The sequence below is a fragment of the Homalodisca vitripennis genome, chromosome 1 (assembly GCF_021130785.1).
Source record: "Homalodisca vitripennis isolate AUS2020 chromosome 1, UT_GWSS_2.1, whole genome shotgun sequence".
Lineage (NCBI taxonomy): Eukaryota > Metazoa > Arthropoda > Insecta > Hemiptera > Cicadellidae > Homalodisca > Homalodisca vitripennis.
This window is the reverse complement of record NC_060207.1, coordinates 62,201,887-62,226,709: the sequence shown is the minus strand read 5'-3', so window position 1 is coordinate 62,226,709 and position 24,823 is coordinate 62,201,887. Positions and strand designations below refer to the sequence as shown.

Sequence of the window (24,823 nt, the reverse complement as noted above, 5' to 3'; positions counted from 1 at the left end):
TTTTCTCAGCTGTCACAGTTATCTAACATAAATATAATTTCTTTAATGTTTTTATTAATGCCAATTCTACATGAATTAAATTATACACGGATGAAGCTCTGGTGTCAGGATCTTTAGTGCGTTCTGTTTCCAGGTATGTGTACATCCGAGCCAATGGCTGAGCGATTTACGACATTGGACATTGGGTCTGAGTTAGAGATAGCGCAGGTTCAGATCATGTCTGTGACCTTAGCACTTTTTATTAGAACCATCGACCTTGTACTGTATCGACTTTGCCCCTTATTCTGTTTGATAAGATCCTCGCATAGGCTGGTGGCCCATGAGGACAGACAGAATAACGCTTTAAAGGGGATCAGCCTCTCCTTTAAAAAAAAAATAAAATAAAAAAACATAGTGCTTTTACCACCATTATGACAGTGTACATTAAAACATAATATCACAGTTGCCCTATATAAAGTAATATCACTGTCAACTTGATAACGGCAGATCCAGCCCATAGTCTGACTCTATCACCAAAACGTAACTTTTGCCATTCTCTTAACTTATGATTTTTTTTCAAATCTTTGTAAGCCTATTTTGTAAGCTAAAACTTTGTTTCATGTAATATGAGTATATTACTCAATTGGATATTGTTGGAATCAATCTGTAAAACATGGCACTTAAATAATAACTTTTACACAAAAATACCTGAGGTGGCGCAGGTAGTTTTTGCAATTTATTTCAATAACATATACTAGAAGGGTTTAGTTGCTATGTCCGCATATCTTATTTGTTTATATGGTAGTAATGTCTGGGGTTCTCCAATGAATTGTGATATCATACATGTGACAGATCACAACAAGCTTTCTGTCTGTCTTTTCTTGATCACTATCCATTTAGTTTTCTCCTCCTGGTTTATTATTTTCAGTTTAATATAATGGAATGTAACATAGTATTATCGTATAGTATACTAATTTAATTTATGTTCTGTAGTTCTTTAGTGCAAAAAATCTCTACATAACTTCACTCGCCTCTAACTCATCCTGGAACAACCTAGTCATAGATTCATTCACAAATGAGATGAATATTCACTACATGGAATCTTCCGTCAGCGGAGCACACCGTGGTTTCAAAGCGGAGTTCTCTTCTGACAAACCAACAAGTAAATGAAAACTATAAATTACTTTTAGTTTATATAAGAAGATTGTGGCTATCTTTTACATAAGTCAGAATTGAAATTTTTTCTTTAATTAACATTGAATAATTCAATATAAAGTATTGGTTTTCTTCATCTTTCTGTAATTGAAGGTGACCTATATCGCATTTCAATATTGTATTATTCAATCACTCAATCTCTTTAATCATGCATGTTCTTAAAAATGTTTTAATTGTGTTTCAGTGTGTTCTTTAACTTTTGATTTTATTTTATTTTTGATTACAGCGCCCATTGGTGAAGACTTTTAATTTTGGTACAGCTTTGACAATAATGTTGCATCTTTTTATAATATTTTTGTAGAATTGTTGACTAAAGATATGTATTAAATCTATTTAAAACTGGATATTTCAATCCAGGGGCTAATGTATGAATTTGTACCAATATTAAACAAAACACTATTATTTTTCTTTATATCCCTACTAGTTAACAGATTTATTTTCTCACATGTATGTATTTGCTGGATTTTAATATTATTGTAATTGGGGCTTTTCTAACTATGGTCTGGTATTGAATCACCTCTAAAACAAAGTAGTATAAAATTGCCATTACTGAGAGAATTATGTTTAATGTAAAAGATTAGATTTTTATAGGATTTCAATACAATCTGGAATTATGTGTAATAATTTATGTACTCACTTGTGCATAAGGGTGTAAAATAAGTTATTACAGATTTAATTTAGTAAAAATTGGATTTTTTAAATAGTGTACTAAATTTGGTTCAAAATACTTCATGCTAAAATACTATGCCTGTTAAATTTTAGTTCATCAAGTTTACTGTTATTTTATTGTTTATAAACAGAGTACTTTACTCTCCCTGTAACATAATGTGCAAACACTTTAATATTAGCAAAGTTGTCTCAATGTACAACATCTAACACAACTTTTGTATTTTATGGATAAATTTTATATTGATAGTAAATTAAACATTCATTTTCTTACAGCAGTGTTGTGTGTAATCTGTCCTGATAAATAAAAATCCAGATATTGTTGTCATAACAAGGTAATTTCTTAGGAATATCATTAACAATTTACAATAGACCGTAAATTAACCAACCCTTCTGAGAACTTAATCTCACACATTAACATTACTGCTCATTGCTTCACTTTTACTTTGTTGGATGCTCAAATGCTTTAATTGATTTTAAATACTCTGATTTTCTCATTAATTCCCACAAATAATTTCCCCAGAATTAAATGTATATGAAATGGTGGATTGAACTTAGGAGTGGTAAACCATTCTTGTGTGTCTCCGTTAACAGTTGTCGAGAATGATGTCTGTATAATAAATCCTTTATTTAATTTTAGTTCAAAACTTTTGCCTTGTTCCCTGTATGTCATAGATGAGTTTAATTTTATTCTCAATTAGTATGCGTAAGATAGAAGCTATATTTCAAATTATACATCCATTAAATCTGAGTTAGCTCTGGGCACAAAGTTTGAAAATTGTTGTATGGGATTCCAAGGTAAATGTGTGTAGATACGGACGGCTCATATTTGAGTATAAGATGAAAAGTCTTAGTTATAAATACAGGCTCAAAGCTGTTAATTTAGTGGCATATTATTAAAAAAATCTAAAAGTTTGTGCTCTCTTGTGCTCCAGTGTGTGGAGGACAACTAGAAGACCAGGGCTCGTTGAGCTTCTCCTTACTGGGGCAAAATGCTAAGTATTACTATTGTGAGTGGCGCAACTCTCGTGACCCTATGTTGTCCAACCAGACCACCTTTACTGTCACTGTCAATGGTACCTTGAACAACATGACAAACATTGCCTGCCCAGTCTTCAACGCTATGTACGACTCTCTCATCATCCAAGATAGTATTTGTAAGTATCTTTCCCTTTATGTTTACAGATTACACATGAAGTGGTAAGGGTTTCTAATTATAAGCAAAAAAGGTTTTGCCAATCTGATGCAAGGTATTTATTAGATAATGTAGCAGTTATACTCTCTACTTTAATTATGTAGATGCGTAAGAAGGAGCATAAACATTAATCTATTGACTGATGTAAACTTATATCTAAGTTATTACAAGCGGTAACGTATTGAGAGCGCAAAAAAATTTAAGTGGAAAACATTTACTTTCGGAGATGGAAGGACAGGTGAAACATGAAATAGAAAGGGTGCACTTAATGAGGATGGATGCCAATTCACCGATGTTGATATAGGTTCTTGCTATCTGAGAGGGGGGACTTCCAGCTCATCCAGGGCTACAATAGTATCCATGGAAGAACGGTTCACTTGTTCACACCTTTACATTGTTGCTGGGATCAAGGTGGGACACAGGCTTAGAAAAGAACCATTTGTCCAATGCACACGAGGGACGTTTAGTGCTGCACTACTTCGGCATTCACAAAGGGCATCAGGACCAGAGGCGAGACTTCTACTACAGCAAGAACAAAGGACTAGGCCTTTGTGAGCGACCATAAAAGCATGTGATGTTTAGTTCGACTCTGATGGTACAACTAAGTTGGGACCACGTTATGCGTCTATCTATGAGAGAGAGCTGTTAGATCAAACGATAGGTCCAATGATCACTGGATAAACTCACCTATGTTTATATTTTTGGCATAAAAATGTCCTGAACTGAACAAAAAAAACCTCTGTTATCAAAGAGTATTCTAAATAATAATCTAAAGTCTACTCTAATTGTACATTGCAAGTATTATACACAAGCCAAGTCCTAATTGCTACTCCTATAAATGGACAAAACTTGTATCTGTTCATACTTTTTTTATTTCATAAATATCTATTATGTAAGAAATCCATCTAGCAACATAAATATAACCCAGTTATTCTCTTGTTAGTCGGTGCTGATCCCAAACAATTTTTTTTTAATTATCACAAGATCATGTGCATTTTGAATCTGAAGTTTGTTGACCGAGTCACTGAGCTAATTTTATCTGTGCTATCTTTTCCTTATATAACTGTTATTAGAGACTTTACTCTATGGAAAACCCTGCATTGAGGTATCACAATTGCATTTGTAAAGTTGCAGTTACGGAATTAGTGGTAAAATTATTTCTAGCCTATTGATGCAACTTTAGAATTTAATAAAGTCATTTTAAGAAAAATATTCAGCTCTTCTTTTCTTGCAGCTTTAAGTTTAAGAAAGTAACAATAATAAAATGTTGCTTGTTGCTACTATAGACAATTTACAGTATTGTATGCCATACGTCAAATCAATAAGACACAAATGAACAAACAAATACTGTTCAAAATATGAAAATTTTATTGTATAATATTTATAATTGTAAACAAAGAATGTTTGCTTGGTAAAAAGCTGAAGTGCTAGTCATAATGTCACCCCTAAAAAAACAGAGCTGATTAATACTCATGCACCAGTAGTCGTCATAGCTTCCTCTTAAACAGTGGTTTTCTATTTTAAACACACAGGTCTACAGGCAGTTGTTGGCAGTTTGTAGTCCTCAACCTCAGATGGTAGAGCTTCGTAAGCCTGGAGCCTTTGCAGCAGGGGTCTAAAAGTATCCCGCCCTCCTCACATTTGTAACAATAGTACAGGATGGTCTCATATATGTAGAAGACCAGGTAGGTTAGCGAATAAAGTCCTCTGAAGCAATCTCCGCAGTATTCCCTGATTTGATTTCTATTATTGCAATGATTTGTATTGCTTTCTTGTGATAGACAAATGAAACACCTCTGGAAATGTCATTAGCATATTCTCCCCACAATATGACGTGTGTGGTAGGGCATAATAGGCCTTTTATAATTTTTTAAGGTGTATTCCAAAACATTCTTCCAATTTCCTCAAAGCATAGATGCCTAAGGACATTCTCATACTTGAATCAATGTGAATTCTTAAAAACTTAATGGTGAAAACTTCATCAAAGAAACTGTCATTCAGTACAACTGATAGACCAGGTTCATTGGGCGCTCTGCTTCCTGAAAAATTGATAAAATTTGATTTTGAATAATTTGTTTGTAGATTCATATTGATAAAATTTTAAGGTTTAAATTTTAATTCTCAAAGCATTTAACTTTCAAAGAGTCAGCATTTGCCTTGGAAATGGAGGGTAGTATCTTTTGCATTACGAATCACTTGATCTGACGATAATAATAATAATAATTTTTATTGCACAGACAATTAAACGTTGTATGGCAATCATAAAAAACCATAACAAAACTTGTTCTGGTGGCAGTATATATCATTTTTCATCTAGACCCCTTTCAAATTTAGTGTACAATTTCTACATTTAATCATTCTTATTCATTTGAATTGTCCTACTTCAGCACCTGGTCAGTCTGCCAATTCTGCGGACTCTCATTGATATGCCAAGAACTTATCTATGCTGTAGAATGTTTTGCAATCAATGGAGTTTTCAAACGAATTTTGGATGCTTTGAGCATTGGAGTAATTTTGACTGAGTTTGCCAAATTGTTGACAAATTGAACACCATTGATGGCAAGTGTTCATGAGCTACTGTTCTGTGTCTCCAAGTTTGGTAGCTCTCCCTGCCCCTTGTTTCATAAGAGTGTATGTCGCTACCTCTTATTTTGTTACATTTTGACTTGAAAAAGAGACGTCTCTAAAATATAGAGGCAGGGTAGTGTCAACAGTCTCAAATTTCTGAGCGCTGATCTGACCGACTCTCTTTTGCAGCTTGGCAATGATTCTGACTACTCTTTTTGGAGAATAAAGGCTTTTGAAAAGTTTGCATTTGAGCAACCTCCCCACAAAGCCAATCCATAGGAGAGATGTGGTTAGATTACTCCGTAGTACTCCGTCATCAGTACCTGAGTTGGACAATACTCGGACAGTTTCCTCAAAAAAGAAATGTCCAAGGATAACTTAGAACAAACACTGTCTACATGACAATCCCAAGTCAACCCTCGGTCCAGATGTATTCCAAGGAACTTTGTTGAATGGACTTCTTTGATCTCAGTTTCATCCAACATGACTGTAGGACGAAAATCAAAGTCTGTTTGTCACAAATAAAATTGAATGAACATTGATTTTGTTGAATTTGTTTTGAGGTTCAGTTCATTGAAATGTTGAATTGCATTGTTGAGTTCAACCAATGTACAATCTTCGAGGTCTCTTTTTGAATTTCCCTTGAACCAGAGAGTCCGTTATCAGTATACTGGACGATTTGTCCATGGTTTACTGATGAACCAATATCGTTGACGTAGATCAAGAAGAGTAGAGGGCTCAATATGGAACCCTGGGGCACCAACCCATAACGCAGCCCTCTCTCCTCAGATCGAATGTCTGAAATGCCTACAAATTGTGTTCTATTACTAAGATACGATTTAAGCCAATTGAGTGGCACTCTTTGTATCCCGTAATGCTCTAGTTTGTGAATGAGGGTGTGATGGTCAGCATAGTCAAAGGCTTTTGATAAGTTGAGAAATACACTCAAAGTGTTCCATCAACTTTCGATTCCCTCTACTATCATGTTGACCATACGTGCGATTGTGTCTGTTGCCTTTCCACTTCGGAATCCGAATTTGTTTTTTTGACAGCAGATTGCGTTTTTCAAAAAAATTGAGGCATTGAGTAAGAAAACATTTTTTTAAATTTTGCTAAGAACCAGTATCACTGAGATTAGGCGGTAATTTTGGGTGGACAGGGGGTCACTCTTCTTAAAAATTAAGGTGGCTTTAGCAATTTTGAGAGAAGGGAGAAACGTTCCCGAGTGAAAAGAGAGATTAATGAAGTGCTCAACGGGCCTCAATAAATTGTTTTAGAAACCATGTTGACACACAGTTTAAGTCATTAGACTTCTTTGATGAAACGTTTCTTATCACTCTATCGATTTCCTCCCTTGTGACCGGGCCCAGAGCCATTGAGGCTGCTGGACTCGGTATTTATAGGAGGAATAGCTGGCTCTGGTGTGGACGACATTCTTGGTCAGTTCCAATCAAGGCAAAACATTTGTTACAATCATCATCGACTTTCACAGGACCACCAATATGTTCATTTCCAATTTGAAGATCGATTTTTTTTTATCATTGAAGTTTTATTGTTGATGATGCCCCATGCAGTTTTTGAAACATTTTTGGATATGGGCAATGCTTTGTTTACATCATGAGCTTCTGCAGCTTTGATGACTTTTCTATAGATTCTTTTGTAATTTTGAAAAAGGGTTTTGAATTTGTTATCTGATGTGTGCATATTGATTTCGTAGAGGAATAATAATATTTCTCTTGAAACCTTTGGTAATCCAAGTGCACTTTTTCTGCCTCTGCTTTTGTTGAATTTTTCTTATGGAACAGCTCACGTTCAAATGAAAGTTGCTTCAAAGTTACTGAATTGCATTTTTAAAGGGGGGTCAACCCCAAATTGGGTTAAAAAGTTCAATTTTTTAAAAATTTTTTTTAATTCCAAATTTTGTTAGCTTTAAGAACATACTTCACTTTTTAATTTCTGTCAATTATTAAACGCGTTATGAATATTTTTCAAAATGCATGTCATCGCATTTTTTCGTCCCAGGAGAGCATGAGGCGTTCATTTATTTGTTATAGTACTGTATGCTGATAATCTATGACCATAAGGCCCATACTCACCTACCAGTGTTTGTTATGGATGAAATAAAACCCATTTTCAGAGACTTGTCTAATGAAGAACTCCTTAGGAAATGCCTTCATGGTGGGACACAGAATTGTAGCGAATCGTTAAATAGTGTGATATTGTCGAGAGTACCAAAAACAACTTTTGTAATCAAAAGTACCTTGGAACTAGGTGTGCATGAGGCTGTGGCAACTTTTAACAGGGGCAACAAAGTGAAGTGCCAAGTGTTGGAAAAGTTTGGTATTAATCCTGGCTCTAGATGTGTGCAAGAGATTAAACAGCAAGATCTACGCCGAATTCAAAAAGCTGAAAAAGCGCAACAAGAAATAGAGAAAAGGTGCAGAAAACAACTTTCTATTGCAAAGAAAAGGCTAGAGGATAGATATGAAGAGTTAGAGGACCCACACAACCCCACTTATGGGGCAGGAATGCACTAGAAGTAGGCCTAATTTTAATTATCATATATTTTTTGCTTTAAACACGTTTTTCCGAAAATCTAGTTTTTTAACACAAAGGTACATTTATCTAAAAAACTATTGAAGATATCTGAACAATTTTTTTTATGTTTTGTTTATTAGGTCTTCCTTTACATTTTGTATGAAGCAAATTCCTTATTTTTAAATCCTATAAGTTAAAAAAATATATCTTATACAAAAAATTCCTGGAAAAAAATTAGTTTGGAAAAAAAATTTGTATATCCAAAATATATATATTTTTTGAAGTTATCCATACAAACTATGCAAAAATGTCCAAAGTTTCTAGTAACACAAAAATTATGTACCTATCTTTTATACTTTTTGAGAAAAATGTACCTTAAATAGAGGAATTTAACATGGGCTAGATAGGCCTGGCCGACCCCCCTTAACAAAATTTAGAAAGCTCCAATTTTCTTGCGACAGCAAATAATTAAGAAGCTTGATGTTTGTGGGCCTCGTGTGTTTGATTGTTTTTTTGTTTGCTGGATCCCTTACTGGCTCATGACCACCAAAGTCTCGGCATCTGTCAGTTTTGTGACGACACTGTCGATTGCTGTCGCTGAAGCGGTCATCACTCTCGTGGGAGAGTTTATCAACCAGTTAAGACTGAATGACCTCAACAAGCCAGCAAGTCTTTTTGAAATTTGACTATTAACATCTAGAACGTCAATGTTAAAGTCTCGTATGACAATGATGTTGCGCCTTTTTTCGTTACATGTGTCAAAATTTGATGAAGATTTGAAAAAAGGCCCTCATGGGAGACCTGTATAAACCAATCACGTCAATTTAAGATGGGTTTGTTGTTATCTTTTATCCCTGCAACTTCAAAGTTCTTGTCAGTGGATTCGCCAAATGTGCAAGGGGTAAAGGAAAAGTTGGTTCTCAAAAAAATTGCTACACCTCCTCCTTTAAAGGAGTTTCAACAGAAAAAGTATGCCAATTGATAATTCGGAATTTTGAAATTTTCAATGTTGTTGGAAAAACCATGTTCGGTTACAACAAGAAGGTCATGATCGAGTTCTTCACACATGAGTGACAGTTCATCTCCTTTGTTCATGGCCATTTGTGCATTCAGATGCACTTGTGTCACTTTTTTTGTAATTGGTTTCTCAGATTAGAATTTTTAATTTTGTTCTCTTTGTCAGTCGAATTTGGTTGGTGCTATGCGTGGAGTCCCTAAAACAGCCATCCATGGCAGAGGAGGCAAACGTTGACCATGGGCCGCTTATGTCCGAGTATGCTTTATGGTGCATGACGTCAAGGGTAGGTGGTGGTGAGCTCTGCGGGGAGGTGACAGAACTCTTACATTGGCGAGAACGAGACGATGCCCGAACTGTCCTCAAGACCCAATGTCTGGTGTTCTGGAATTCAATGGGGAGAAAAGAGAGACATAGGTGAAACTCTTTGTTCCTTAGTTGACGCATAGTGAGCCTGATGAGCATGGCAGTGTACATGGTGCCCTCAATCCACCAGATAGAGGGTTTCCACTATCAGTCTGGTCAGCCTCCACTTCCCTTTATTGGTCAAGTGTAAGCCGTGTCTCATGAAGAATTTGCAGCTGATTTTGTTAAAATTCAGGATTTGGATGTTGTGGCTGATTGCCAACTCCTCAATATACGTATTAAAGAGCACGACTTGTTCATTTATGATGTGGTCAGCAGGCAATTCATAGTGATGGGGCAGTGTGGCGATTATGAGTTTGGTTCCTAGGGGTTTAGACGTAATTTGCTCCTCCACATGTTTATAAATATTACGTTGCTCCTCGGCTGCAAGGTTGTTTGTCCCAGCGTTCAGGACCACTTGTCAGCGGTTTGGAGTTTTCGTGCCATAATGTTGAGCAGTTTAGCACCAGGCTTGCAAAAACCGCGAACACCACGTGGTGGTACCTACTCGTTTTTTCCAGCAATTCAGCTATACAGCAAGTATGGCTGTCGCCTTCAACAGTCACTGACTGTATGTGAGATTACCTCTTCCTGCCCAGCTGGTTGTTGTTTTTCCCTTCCTATTTTTTCTCATTATTGCCTTTGCGACAGGCTGTTGATGAGTTGTCCAGGTTAACTCTGTTTTTCCCGATTCATTAGGATTCACCAGCGAACGCGATTTCTGATTCTTCTTTGATACTTGTATCCATACATTTTCTTGCTCATTTCTACATGTGCATGTATTTAGCTTCTCATATGCAGCTACTTAAGTCCCGCTTCTAAAACCTCAATTGTAGTTTATAAGCTGTTGATGAGTTTTAGATTATATATATGACCTAAGGTTATTTAACAAAAGCTGGGCTAAGAATTTATCCCTGTGGGATTCCATATTTTATAAGGGCATATTGTGATGAAACACCATTTAATTAAACTTTTGATAACGGTTCCTGAGGTATGATTCAAACGATAAGAGTGGCGTGCCTTGTATGCCATGTCATGTAATTTTGAAATAAGGACCTGATGTTGAATGCAGTCAAATGCCTTAGACAGATCCAGAAACATGCTAAGCATAGGCATTCATCTGCCAATGCCCTCCACCACAACGTCACTCAAGTGAGTAATTGTATAAATTTTTGATATTCCTTTTTGGAAACCAAACTGATCCTTACAAATTCATTTCAACAGTTTTATAAATATTTCAGATTTGAAGGTGTTGGGAACAGTGTGTGAAAACACAACAACACCGTTTGTGGTGAGGAGCCCCTTCCAAGGAACTATAATTAAGGTGAGAAGAACATAATGATATTTCTCTATAATAGATTCAATTGCTTTTAAAGTGTAGATGGTTCAGATGTTTTAAACCCTGTTGTAGCAAAACATATAATTATTGTATTACATAGAATATAATAGTATTTACATTTCTTAAAACTATGCAATATAATAATGGCAATATGAGAACAAATTTTAAAATTGTTTAAATGTACACTTACGTGACAACCTGAAATTAGAGTAACATTTAAAACTGTCCTATCTATATCATATTGAAAATAATTATTCTATGATATGTTATAGGCCAGAAAAAGAGGAGGTTATGGAAGAGAAAACACTCCTGTATCTCTGGCCAGTTTTACTTTGACATATAAGACAGATCAGTGTGGAGGCATTGTCCATGGACCTCAAGCTATTATCACCAGCCCTGGGTATCCCAACAAGTATCCACCGAATTTAGATTGTGCTTGGGTTGTAGAGTTTCAGCAAGATACCAATATACATGTAAGTTGTAGATTAGAGAAATTTACCTTGATGTCTGTGATCAATTTTACCTTAATGTGAGGGCCATCCAGAAAGTAGTTTTTTAATGGTGCGGCAGTGGGCGGAGCTAAAGACGCCATCTTGGTGCCAAAACACTCCGGCGTTCAGTACGCATAGAGCTGTAGTCACACGTGATCTTAATCTCTTACTGTTCTCACTGTGATTAATTAAAATGTGTGCTGCAATTGAAAATCCTGTCACTTGAGAAGTGCGTTCAGTGATAAGGTTTTTGTTGGCAAAAAGCCATAAACCAATTGAAATCTATCGCCAACTGGAGGAGCTTATTGAAATGGAATAACGAGTAAAAGCTGAGTAAGGCAGTGACTTTAAAAATGGCTGCACCAATGTCCATGACAATAGTCGTAACAAAGACTTATTAAAGACTTGACCACGTGCAAGTTTTTAAAATTAAACATTTGATACATTTCTTATAAAACGTTTAATATAACCTCAAATACCTTTTTGAACATACAGTCTTTACCTACACTTATTGTGGCAAGTAAGTTCTTTTAGTAAATCAATGACACAGAACTAATAAAATATTGTTTTTATTAAAAAAAAAGATATTTAATGATATCAGTCACTTTGGAACATAGTAAGAGGGTTGGCACTGTTTATTTTTCCAAATTTTGTAATATCCAGTTGTGACTGTGACAAACCACATTGCAGGTAATGTTCAACGTCCAGTCATGCTCGAGGTCATGGCTTTAGTCTAGCCAATATTGAAAATCCAGGATATGTGGATAAAAATAGCATCAACAACTTTACAGATTTCAAAGTAAATTACAAGTACATAGAAATATAACTCAACTGACCCCAGGTCTTCAACACCCATATCTTGAAATTCCGTGGATGCTCGAGAATCACATTTTATGTCAATTGCTTGTTCTAAATGTGGTCAGGAAGTACACCTAAATAGATTTTTAATGGATCTCTTGTCAATTTAAATTGAGAACCATTTTTCTAGAGCATCAATAAAAAAGGCACAGGTTTACTAAAATTTTAGGTTTATTTAATTGAAATCTCACAGAGAATCACACAAATATTTTTATTATTGTTGACATGAAATCAATTTAGAACATTTTAAATAACATGAAGCCTTAATAATTAACAGAAACTAAATTCATAATCAATTAATTAAGTCTGTAATTCTTTAAAAATGTTTTGTTGTGATTACTATAGTTTAACTACTTGCAGTTAGTATCTACATAAGATCTAGGATTAGAAATATAGTATTTATGGACATTAAAAAAATAAAAGGGGACTTAGTGTGACAGTTCACAACACCAACTCTGACTAACTAACTGCAAAGGAGGATAGCTTTTTCAACACATATCACTGTAGTTGGTTGCAAAGAACTAAGTTTTTTATAAAATTAAAAAAATAATATACTTTCTAATGATCTAAATTACAGTATTTTATTTAAAATGTTGGGTTATTAACAATTTCTTATATTGTAAATTGTTTAATACTTATTACAAGTACTGTCTTATTTTAATTGTTATCAAAATTATGCGAATACAAATGCTTTCATACTTGAAAGAAGGCTTAAAATCTCCACTGCATAATGGTTTTAATTTTCACTCAAGAGCTTTCTTATTGCTCTCTTATAGAACTGTTTTTGATTTCATAATAATTCTGAATACAGTACTAAAAAAAAACAAGTATTTTAGAGTTGGGTTATTTCTCTGGATTTGTTATCTAACATATTATTTGTGTTGAGAGGACATTTATTGGCCTTGATACTATTCCAAGCTATTAAAATACTTATTCTACCATTGTAATTATATTTTTTCATGAATAATTAGAACTAGTCATGGGCCAATTCCAAAAAATTCTATTCTGGTACCAAAATTGTAGTCTGAATTTTCTATTCTGATTCCTGTTTTTGTTACTAAGAAATAAAAATATAGTCTTCTAAAAAAAAATTGTTTCATAATTTTTATTTGGGATGGGCTGATTCTAAAAAAATTAATGCCGATACCATTACCAAAATTTGGTTTCAATTCTGAATTTAATACCGATTGCTGTATAAATAATAACTAAGAAGAGTAACTAAATTGTATTAATAGCTAAGGGCTAAATAATACTAGAGGATTTAAATAGAGCAGGAAGAGCAAGTATAGCTTTATTAGAATGGAAGTACAATCCTATTTTATTTGACATAGAGACATTATAAAGATCAAACTGCCTTTTATTATTTGAGTAAGCTTGCTCTTCCCATCCTATCTAAAACCTGAACATTTTGATCTCTTTTTTTGTCTTTAATAAATTAACAAATTTATGAATGCATCAAACTTACTGTGATGCGAGAAAATAAATATAGGAAATACAAAACAATAAACAAAATATTATTTACGCAGCTAGTGTAACTATTTTATATATCTAAATTTGTCATACAGAAATTATGATAACGTGTTTTACTGATCTGTAATTTTCTTAATACTAACAGGTGTCGTCCGCAAATATACTTATTTTAAATCAAGATTCAGCTTTAACATATCACTAGCCTTTATATTGGTTAATCATGATTTGATTAACATATTTTAACCATTTCTGTTGATTTTATTTATTATTTTGTAATAAAATAGTTTTAAAATCTTGGTATTGGAATCTAGTGAAATGAGCTGTGGTAATGAAAGTCGTTGATCAAAACCGCTAACAATTGATTAACAGAATCGGCCTATCCCCAATTAGAACCACACATATTACACTCTTGTTCGGTTTTACTTTTGTGAAAAAAAGTTCCCCCTGTTTTCTTTTTAGGTGAAATTTGAGGCTGTGGATCTTGATCCTGACTGTAGTAAAGATTTTCTGCGACTTTACAATGGAGAAAATCAAGGAAATCCACACCTCATCCCTTCACTGTGTGGTAACACTGTACCTGGAGAACTCAAGACCCAGTCCAACTTCATGTTCTTGGAATTCCATTCTGGTCCTACCAACACGTCACACAAGGGCTTCAGGATCATTCTTACTCAGGACTCTACTGGTAAGTACTGTACAACCTGTGTAACCTTCACTGTATGTTAACACTGTACCTGGAGAACTCAAGATCCAGTCCAACCTAATGTTCTTGAAGTTTCATTCTGGCTTCATAAATCTTTTACATAAGGTCTTCAGGATGATTCTTACTCTAGACTCTAATGGTGAGTACAATCTATGTTTACAAAGCTTTCTATATATATATAGAAAACCCAACACAACCAAATAAGATATAGAGAACACGGGTCTGGATGGAATATGATGGCTTTACCCTAGCATCGAAGAAGACAGAAATCATCCTTCTCAGTAAACATATAGTCATATATTATATCATGTTTATTATATAGTTTATTGTATTGTTACATAGCCAATATTTGTATACAAATTCATTGTTACATTTATTACTATAATTTATGATTATGTCTTTAATTTTGAAAATTAAATTATTATTGTTATGTACTCTTGCATATTTGGATATTCAGAGTGCCTTATGTGGACTAAGAGTATAATGATCCCAATCACATCTTTTCTACTGAAAAATTCTGTAATAAGAAAAAAAAAAAGAGCATGGATGAGATAGCTATTGCTCTAATTGAAGCATTGATAGTGAGTGTTATTTCTTCCCCTCAATCAAAGTTTCTAGAAAGGCTTTTATTCAGTGACTTTTCTTTTTAATAAAACAAAGCTATTATTTTACCTGCATAACTTATACAAATCTGATTAATACAATATAAAATATTTAGCTACTTACATAAAAAATTCATGTTATTTAACATAGAGCCCCACATTGATTACCATATACATCTAGATAACAACAAGATAGGCCCTACTGTTTACCTATACTGTTAGTACACCTCCATCCATGAATGTCATGTAAAAATGCCATATCTATTTATTTCAATAAACTTGTTGTATATATTAATTGTTTGTGAAAATTCTAGAAAAGTACAAGGAATTGTAGTGCTTGAAAAGAAGTAGTATGAGTAAAATTGTAGATGCTCATTTCACAGATCACCTCTCTTTATTAGATTGAATATTCAAACTGCTATTAATTTATACATTTTTACTCTTATTCTGAGCGGTCAATTACTATTAAATAGAGTCGGTAGACCTCCCTCTAGTGCTAAACGCAAGCCTAAGTGTGAGAGGGACTCTTCCCTGCCTGTTTTAACCAATAGAGGCTGGAACACAAACAGCTGGCTTCTGTTCTTCCAAGGTTGAATGTCTAAGATAGTGTTTACCATACAATCTCATCGTAATTTTACCATGGGATCATGCCAGGAGGCAGATATTAATCCTTTCATCCTTATTCATCCTGAATATCCCACTAATTTTGAAGCTTTGCAGTTGACATAGAGGAAATACTGACAGAATACACACTACATGAAATTGTGTCTCTTAGGTTGTGGAGGAATCCTGCATTCAGCAGAAGGAATACTACAGAGCCCCAACTATGGGAAAGGCGACTACCCCAATAACACAGAGTGTGAGTGGACAGTAATATTACCTCCTGGATATCATGCAAGCCTTTCCTTCATTGATCGTTTCTTCCTGGAAGTCTCTGAAGACTGTGCAAATGATTTTATTCAGGTAATTTTGTCAAGTAACAGCTTACTTCTGTCATACCCATTCACAGTTTTAATAATTTATTAATCCAAAATGTACTTTATTTTCAATGAAGTCTTATTTTATGTTGTATTATTCATTTAAATTAAAATATTAAGTTGTTTTTAATAAAATAACACGTTAGGCAATGTGTAAAAATGTAAAAAAAAAACAAGCCTTTTATTTATACTGTCTAATTAGTGTATACAATGCTAGTCCCACTTTAATCTTAGTTTCATTGAAATAATAATGATTAGAGTTCTTATTATTCAATGTAAATTTGAAGCCATTTAAAAAAGTATACTACAACATCAGCACCAAAATTTAATATTTTTTTTTATTTTGAACACTACAAGTACAACGGCCTCATGCCACCCAGCATGGTTACAACCTCTTTGGAACAAATGGAATTGAGAACATTTAAAATATTTAATAAATACTATTATATCTAAACATAATAATAATAATATAATATACTTTTAAATACACCACTTTAAACAGAAAACTACAATAAAGAACTAAATTACATCAAAAAATATCGCTATGTTTAATGGTTACACTACACAACTTTAAAAAAACATACAAATAAAACTGTCACTCACAGAACAAGCAACAAACTATCCCAAATTTTTGGAAACCCTAAAGACAAAATTTCAAATGATAATAAATCGGGAATTTATGAAATTGGATGCAATGACTGTGACAAAATATATATTGAACAAACAAAGAGAACAATAAAAACATGATTTAAAGAGCATTTATCGCACACAAAATATGGAAGAGTTGAAAAATCTGCTGTAGTCAAGCACTGCATCGAATCAAGACACAGACCATCAATTCAAAATCTAAAATTAATAAAAGTAGTAACAAAACTAATGAACTTAAATGCTTGGGAAGCACTACACATAAACATAAATTAAAAAACTCATAAACAATGAAGAGGGCCCTATTGAAAATTCCAGTTTTCTTTCTTCTCAATTTATTCAAAAATTACACTGTAGCCATATCTAATTGTTCATACTAGCTGAAATATTTCCAAAATCTTTGTATTTACATATTTACAACATATGGTGTTTTAATTGTAATAAAAATTATTTGTTTGTGGAGTTGCCTGATGAGGAAACCTTCGGTTTCAAAAGGCTTTGCCCGAAAAATAAATACACTGCCAAGAGTGAGTTGGGAAACTTGGGTGACATGGTTAGAAAACTTAAGATCACAGTCAGGCACGACAATGAGAGTCTTCACTTTATCAAAAAAGTCAAGCCCTCGCCTTTGAGCATGACTGCAAAATCACTCTCTCTTCAAGAGTCTGCATCAGATTGTGTGGGCCAGTATAAAGAACTGTGCATTTGCTCGCGTTGAGTTTCAGATTATTTTTAACTAAGTGGAAATGTGCATTTGGTCAGAATTTACTTGTCTAATGGCTCACTCCAATTTTGCAGGCTCAAACGCCAAATTCAGCTGACAGTCATCTGCATGCATATGTGCAGCACAACTTTATGCACTCTCTGAACAATAAGAGGTGTATAAGTTGAGTAAAATTGGGCCAAGGCAACTACCTTAAGGCAAACAACACAGTTTAGGGTGCCACTGGGAAGTATCATTGCCAAGCTTGGTAACCTGTTTTCTATTGTCTAGATAAGATCTGATCTACACTCGCCAAAACCATGATATTTCATTTTTGCTAGCAGCATATCATGATTGATAGAGAGGTATGCTTGGGAGTAATCAATAATCGAGCATCATAAAAATACGACACTTGCCATTATCTTTCACCTCAATTATATCACGAAATAAATTTATGAGTGCTGTACGTTTACTATAATTTTTTCTAAATCTTGATTGTAGTTTTAGAAATATTCTTCTTGCTTCAATGTAACCCACAATTTGTTCGATTGGAATTTTTCCACTATCTTAGACATGGCAGGCAAGATTGAGATAGGTCTTTATGTTTGTCAAAAGTATTGAGAACAATTGTGAAAGCTTGCAATAGCGTGCAGGGCACCTATGTGGTATGTTTATTGGAAATAGTGAGGAAATTACTTCCTCCTGATACAATACAGCACCCTTCCAATGCTTTCAAGAGACATTCAAGAGTGTTAGGACATAATGTAGACATAAGAAGGATTAAAAAGATTAGTATAAATGAAAAACGCATATTTGTCAAATAAACTTATTTTGTTACTTTACATGAAGGATTAGTTAATGTTTTCAGTTTAACTCAAAATAAGTTTCAGTTAATTCAGTTTGTTCCAAGATTAAAATAAACACTCTTTTAGACTATGATATACTGCAGCGTATTATATAATCAAATTTTAATATATAATAATTTTAAAATCATCAAGTACATACTATGTAATAAAATAATAAATTCAAGTAACTGTAACAATATATTTACATAACATTACATTTAACACATTCGCTGCGGGAAAATCTGTAATTAGGTTTGTCATATGCGGGAATATTTTTATTGTGGAATAACTTACCTTTGGTGGTTGAAAGACAGGAACGATGGTCTATAGGATGTTTCCGGTTGAATTCGGTGAAATAATGACGTCACAGTTTTGGGCCCACATGTGGGCCGGCCGCATTTCTGGAAAGTGTTGTTATTTTCGAACTACTCGAAAGCGCACAACCACTAATTGTACAGTATTATTTAGTCTAACAACAGTTATAACTCCTTGTTTTTGGTTTTTTTGTAATGTTATTTACACTATATACACTCGGGCCCACATGTAGGCCGGCCGCACTTTTGGTTAGTTCTGCACTATCTACCTCCTCAAAAGTCAACCACTACTAAATTTACTTCACTTAGTCTAATATTAGTAATTATTCCTTTTCCTTATTATTCCTAGTTATGATATTTACACTATATACATTCCCACCCGAATGTTTTTGTTAGTACAAGGAATCATGGTAGGTCTCAAAACATTGACCCATACACAGACCAGGGTTTTCCAGACATGTTTCACAATGGTATAGTGTCTTAGTGTTTGGTTTTCCCACTTTAGTACACTACCTACACTTTTTTCGCAATGTTTTGTTTTTGCTGTCTTTGCCAGGAATCTTTCTAAGTTTGTGAGCCTCAACCCTTTTCTTTTTTTGAGGAGGTGTTTCAATGGTGTGAGTTGGTTGAGGTAAAAGGCCTTTTATAACTTCCAATCTGAAGTCGTAGAGGGACATTTTTTGTTGATTCATGTTGTGAAGGCTGTGTGCATTTACAAGTATCATTTGTAGTACATGTATAAATATTTTCTTGTACCACCTTATGGTTTTGCGTTCACATGGGTTGTACGCCATCATTTGATCGGCGCAATTTTTTTTCTTTGCACAACCTCGTTTGTCTACAAAATCTACTAAATCGTTCTCATGTTCAGTTGAGATATATGTAACATTTCTTTTGTCTCTCCACTTGCCAATCATAACTCCATTTGCGTACTGCGCAATTGTTTCATCTTTTTTCAAAACTGTGTTTGTCACCTCCATAGGTGTATGTTTCCTTCCAGCACGCAATGTTACGGTGCAGTAGGTCTTCTCAGAGAGTAATTTGCTGGCTAGGGAGTAACTGTTCTAAAAGTTGTTCATATATACAGCATGTCCTTTTCCCAAGTAGTCTTTCAACAGATGGAGAACCACTTTTTCGGTGGTGGTGGTGAAACACCACCGACAAAATTGTCTGCTTTTCCTATATATAAAAGAAATCTCATTATAAAACCCTGGTGCTCTGTTAGGGTGTATAGTTTGACACCATACTTATGTCGCTTTATGTACTGTCTAAAATGTAGTCTATCCCTCCACAGTACCATTGCCTCGTCAAGAGACAATTCTTTTTGAGGGTAATAAACACTCCTCATTTTGTTGTTGAAATAGGTTATAACTAATTCGATTTTTTTAATAGCATTGTCGTTATCGTTAGGATTGTGTCTACAGAAATGCAAACAACGCAAAATTACCACGAACCTATCCCTTGACATGAACGTGCTAAAACACTTAAAAAGATAATCCGTTCTCCAATAATGCTGAAGACGGTTGATTTTGATTGTTCCAGTGTGCAGCAAAATTCCCAAAAATATTTTTAGCTCTGGCACTGTAATGTACTTCCAAGCATTAATTCGGGAATGAGGGGTTCAAGTTAGGTTTAGCATAAACTTCGTTGAAAGCATAAGAATTGGAAAACTGACAAATTCTTTCGAGAAATATATCGTCAACAAGAAGATTGAAGAAATCCATTGGAGTACCGTTACCCGGGAATGGCACCAACAAAGTATCAGTTCTTAGAAATTCCAAGTCGGGCCCACAATTTCATGCTGATCATCATCGTCGCTATCATGTGATGAAGAATCAGTAGACGAATCGTCAACAAGTCTTTGAACTTCGTCCAAAGAGCCATCACTGTCATGTTCCTCTTCAACATTTCTACTTATAAAGGTGCTGAGACCGGAGGTACTAGCCACTTCAGAATCCATTGCAATAAGTATAACACTACAGACAACACGGTAGAATATATACAATCACCTCAGTTACATAATAACACAACACAAAACACAAAAATATTAGAGTACACAATGGGCCTAGAACAGGCCGACCGCAACGCGGGAACCAAGAACGAAAACAACCAAAAAGGAATGTGACTACCACTGGAAAATGCGGCAAAGATTCAACCGTCTCGGACGAGTAGCTGAGCTACACTGAAACATGGGAGAAACAATTACAGCCAGGCCCACTAGAGAGCCGGCCGCACTGCGCGCGCAGCCAAGCCAGCCCACAAGTGGGCCGGCCGCACAAAATGGGTTAAAGAGGGTGTCAATCAAGGTCAGAGATGTCATCAGCAAATCATGGCTATTTACAGATCTTAAATAATTCTTTACACAACAAATTGTAGGAGCAGTAAGTACCATCATCAAGACTATGTCAATAGGTTTGTAAATATATACCTTCAAGAATCAAGAATTTATTGTCATTGACAACTTTACATTGAATAGGCAAAGTCAACTTATTTTTCTAATTTACAGAAACAATTGATTTTAATAATGAGAAATAAAAAAGTAAAAATCAGTAGTTATAACACAATGAAAAATATTACAAATAACTATTAAGATTAGTTAATTTAAGTCAATTACTTTATCTTGTCAGATTGGTGAATACTTTTACTAATGTAAATTAGGGTCATACTTTGCAATAAAAGGCTTTTAGATGGAGGTACTCAGCAATAAAGCTGGCTTAATGTCCACAGAATACACACTGACCAACTCCTGCATGTGTGCTGTGATTTCTGCAGATTCCAGTCATTTAATTAATTTAATAAGACCAAATCCTTTATGATTAAAAATTTACTTGTCTCCTTTTATTTTTAGCTTTGAATCAAAGAAATCTTATATTACATGAAAAAGCACTTAAACAGAAATTGTTATAACCTGTAAATAATCACCACACCAGCAACACTCTTTACATTCTTCATTTGTTGGATTACCAAATTCTCCAGGTTTATTCCCTTTACTGTTATTGATCAATCCTACAGCAATGTTTACAGTTGAATTTTGCCTTTTCTTCAAAGCAACTGAAGTTAATTTTCAACTTTTGAAAGGAACCACAAAGAGACTGATAACAATTTATTATTTTCCCAACTCTGACACTTCATATTAAAGCATTACATTGGTCTTATGGAATCTTTCTAAACTGGTGACAGCGAGTCATGTGCACCTCACTAATACCACACTTCTGGTATTCTTCGCATAGAGAATTTATTTTAAAATTTCATTCTACTGATCACATTGCACCCCTAGACCTGGGCCTAATGGGAAATCCAGGACTGCTAGTATGGAAATATTAAATTCAAAATTTATATCTCGATTCTCTCAAATTGTAGCTTTGAGTAGCTACAAGATATATTTGTAGGTTACAGCAATATGTTGTGAGTGTTAACTTACCGTTGAGAATAATTGTTATATATAATCGTAGATATCAGACTGGCGGAATGAAAAGTGGGAAAAGGTTGGAAGCAAACTCTGTGGGAGGACCAGTCCTCCCAGCATTGACACTACTACTAACCGGTTCAAGGTTCTCTTCAAGACAAACCCATCTGTCACCAGTGATGGCTTCAAGGTGAGTTGTCTTGTATAAGGCTCTCCTTCTTGATTTTTCAAGTCACCTGATATATTGTGGCTCCACCAATCTTATCAATGCTTAATGTCTTTAATGTCTGGACTTTCAAGTCTTGTTAAAAGAAATTCATTAATAACAAATGATTTTAGAAGTCTATAAACAAAGTCAAGCAAAAGTTGTTATAAACGTTTTGAGAACTCCAAAAATTAGCCAGAGTATGACTACTACAGTAGCAAATTAATAAGACTCACTGTTAGAAGAAAGAGGAATTTACTTGTGGAAAAATAAATAAAATTAGTTCTCAAGTTTGCGGAGTGGTTGAAAATGCACTCTGATACAGCTATCATGGAGCAAGAAGTGTGGTGGCGTTGTGGATTTGAGTGTGGTGGAGACTGGTACCATCATTTCTCCCAACTACCCAAAACCATACCAGCCAAATTTAGTCTGCAACTACACTCTGCTCGCTCCTGGTGAAGTAATCCATGGCGTGTTTGAAGACTTTAACATTGAAGAAGCATTAGCAGGTATGTTGTTCTCTAAACTCTAGTACTGTTTATAACAGATCAGTAATATTAGGGCTAATTTTCCCAGGGGGAGGGCCCCCAGATCCCCCTTTCATTGGGGAGTATTCCATACCCCAGACCACGAGCCCAGGGCTTACACCACAGGTGGAGCCTAACAGCTTGAATTTTTAAATCTGGCCCTGACTGCAGGTGAGTGATAAGTGGATAATATACACTACATTACATCTAGATGGACTTGAGTTTAAATAGATTGACAAAACAATATCACAACCTCAACGATTTTATACATCAAAGTGGGGTATCTCATTTAATAGAGTACATCTAGTTCTATAAACTGAATTTTGTTAGAACAAATTAAACCTTAAAATACTGGCAGAATTAAATCAGGACTATTACAACAATTGGAATCATTAACATAGCATATATTCAACTTGGCCTACAAATTATCTACAATAAATAACATAATTTAATGACAACTTGGCGCTGACATTTGTTTCTACATTGACCCATATTTTGTTTTATCTACAAAGGGAGTCTGACAATGTGGGCCACATCATCCATATTATTTTAAATCTGATCTACTTCATGTTATTTAACATTTCTTGACTGACAAAAACATTTCTTACTTGGCCCTCTGTCATGAATGTTTGCACATATCACCTGTCTTTAAGTATTTTATGGTTTAATTTCTAGTGTGTATTGTAACTATGGAAATATCCAACTTATAAATAGACGATTGTCTTTGTTTTAATCTAAACAAAGCCAATTTGAACAAAAAAGTATGTATTTAAACTCTAAAAAACTGTCTCTTTAAAAAACAGCAGAAACATTTGGCAAACAACATAATTTTAGGTAAAATACCCATTAAGGGGTAAAACTCTTTTTTGAGTTATGACGGAAGATTTAGAAATGATAAGGGTTGTTGCCAAGTTTTCTCTTGGGTTCAAGTTCAAGTTCAAAAATCTTTATTTAGGAAATCGTTGAATACATGCAAAACATATAAATTTCATGCAGAAGATTCAGACAACTAATACATGCAGTTTTTTTTACCCTTCCCACGCGGAATTTATCTTTCAATTTTTACTAGTAACGCATAATTAACTTTAAAATGTTTTTTACATTTTACCGACTCTAATTCTTTTTTTAGTTAGTGGTGGCTATTAGGAATAAAAAATAATAAAGTATCACAAAATAAACAGACCCCTACATTTTTTAACAAATTTTCAAATTTTACAATAAATTGTCAGGATTCGCCATTGCATAGAACAATATAGGCCTATTATAACGACACAACAAATAGAGTAATAACAATATAAAAAGATAATATAATGCTAAATACAACAGTAACACAAACAGTAAATAAGGGAATTTGGCAAAACAGCGTTAAACACTAAGATATGCTGTGCCGGGATATATCCGTTTACCGCGTAATGGTTCGCCGCAGACTGAGGCTAAATCACGCCACGAGGGACAAAGCCACACCCTCCCACCACTGCGACGCGCCAATGAGGTTCAAACTGTAACATCTGCTTTTCGGAACAAGTATTCAACACTCCCTTGAACTCTAGCGGATTCCACGGCAACTACAATTTATTAAATAACAGAAAATAGACTTTGAAGGATATATCCGTTTACCGTGTTTCGGTCAAAATTAGGCCTAACGGATATATCCGTTTGCCACGTGGGAAGGGTTAACACTCCCATGCACCTTTTAGGTGTGTGCGGGAAGTAAGTTGGCTTAACTTGATAATTGTAATAATATACTTAAATCTAGGCAGTATCAATTAATTTTAAATTGTTAGTTTAGTTTTACTAACAATACTATTAAATATGGACATTACAACTACATAACAATATTTATAAATGAATAAATAAATAAAACTATAACTATATAAATATCAACAAAGAAACAACAAACAACTACAAAGAAATAACAACAAAATATATTTTAAAAACTCTTTAGAAATGTGCAGTGATAACATTTAGTAAAAACCTATCGGTATTTATATGTGTTCCATACAACTGGTCTATCGGTATTTATATGTGCTCCATACAACTGGTCTATCGGTATTTATATGTGCTCCATACAACTGGTTTTACCATACATACTATCAAATTAAAAAGCTAAGATCTAATTTGAAATATAATTCAGTACTTTCATTTTAAATTTTGGTT

The 24,823-nt window shown here is 34.3% G+C and overlaps 1 protein-coding gene across 2 annotated transcripts in view; it reads left to right on the top strand.

The window, feature by feature from the left end:
* The window catches only part of LOC124362892 (cubilin-like), a 205,892-nt gene that overhangs the window by 127,967 nt on the left and 53,102 nt on the right, over window positions 1–24,823 (top strand). For both annotated transcript variants that reach the window (XM_046817770.1, XM_046817778.1), the window contains 8 exons: window positions 973–1,141; window positions 2,796–3,017; window positions 10,823–10,905; window positions 11,193–11,393; window positions 14,199–14,424; window positions 15,820–16,007; window positions 21,981–22,124; window positions 22,465–22,648. In XM_046817770.1, coding sequence (XP_046673726.1) covers window positions 973–1,141; window positions 2,796–3,017; window positions 10,823–10,905; window positions 11,193–11,393; window positions 14,199–14,424; window positions 15,820–16,007; window positions 21,981–22,124; window positions 22,465–22,648 — 1,417 coding nt within the window. The remainder of the gene's footprint in view (window positions 1–972; window positions 1,142–2,795; window positions 3,018–10,822; window positions 10,906–11,192; window positions 11,394–14,198; window positions 14,425–15,819; window positions 16,008–21,980; window positions 22,125–22,464; window positions 22,649–24,823) is intronic.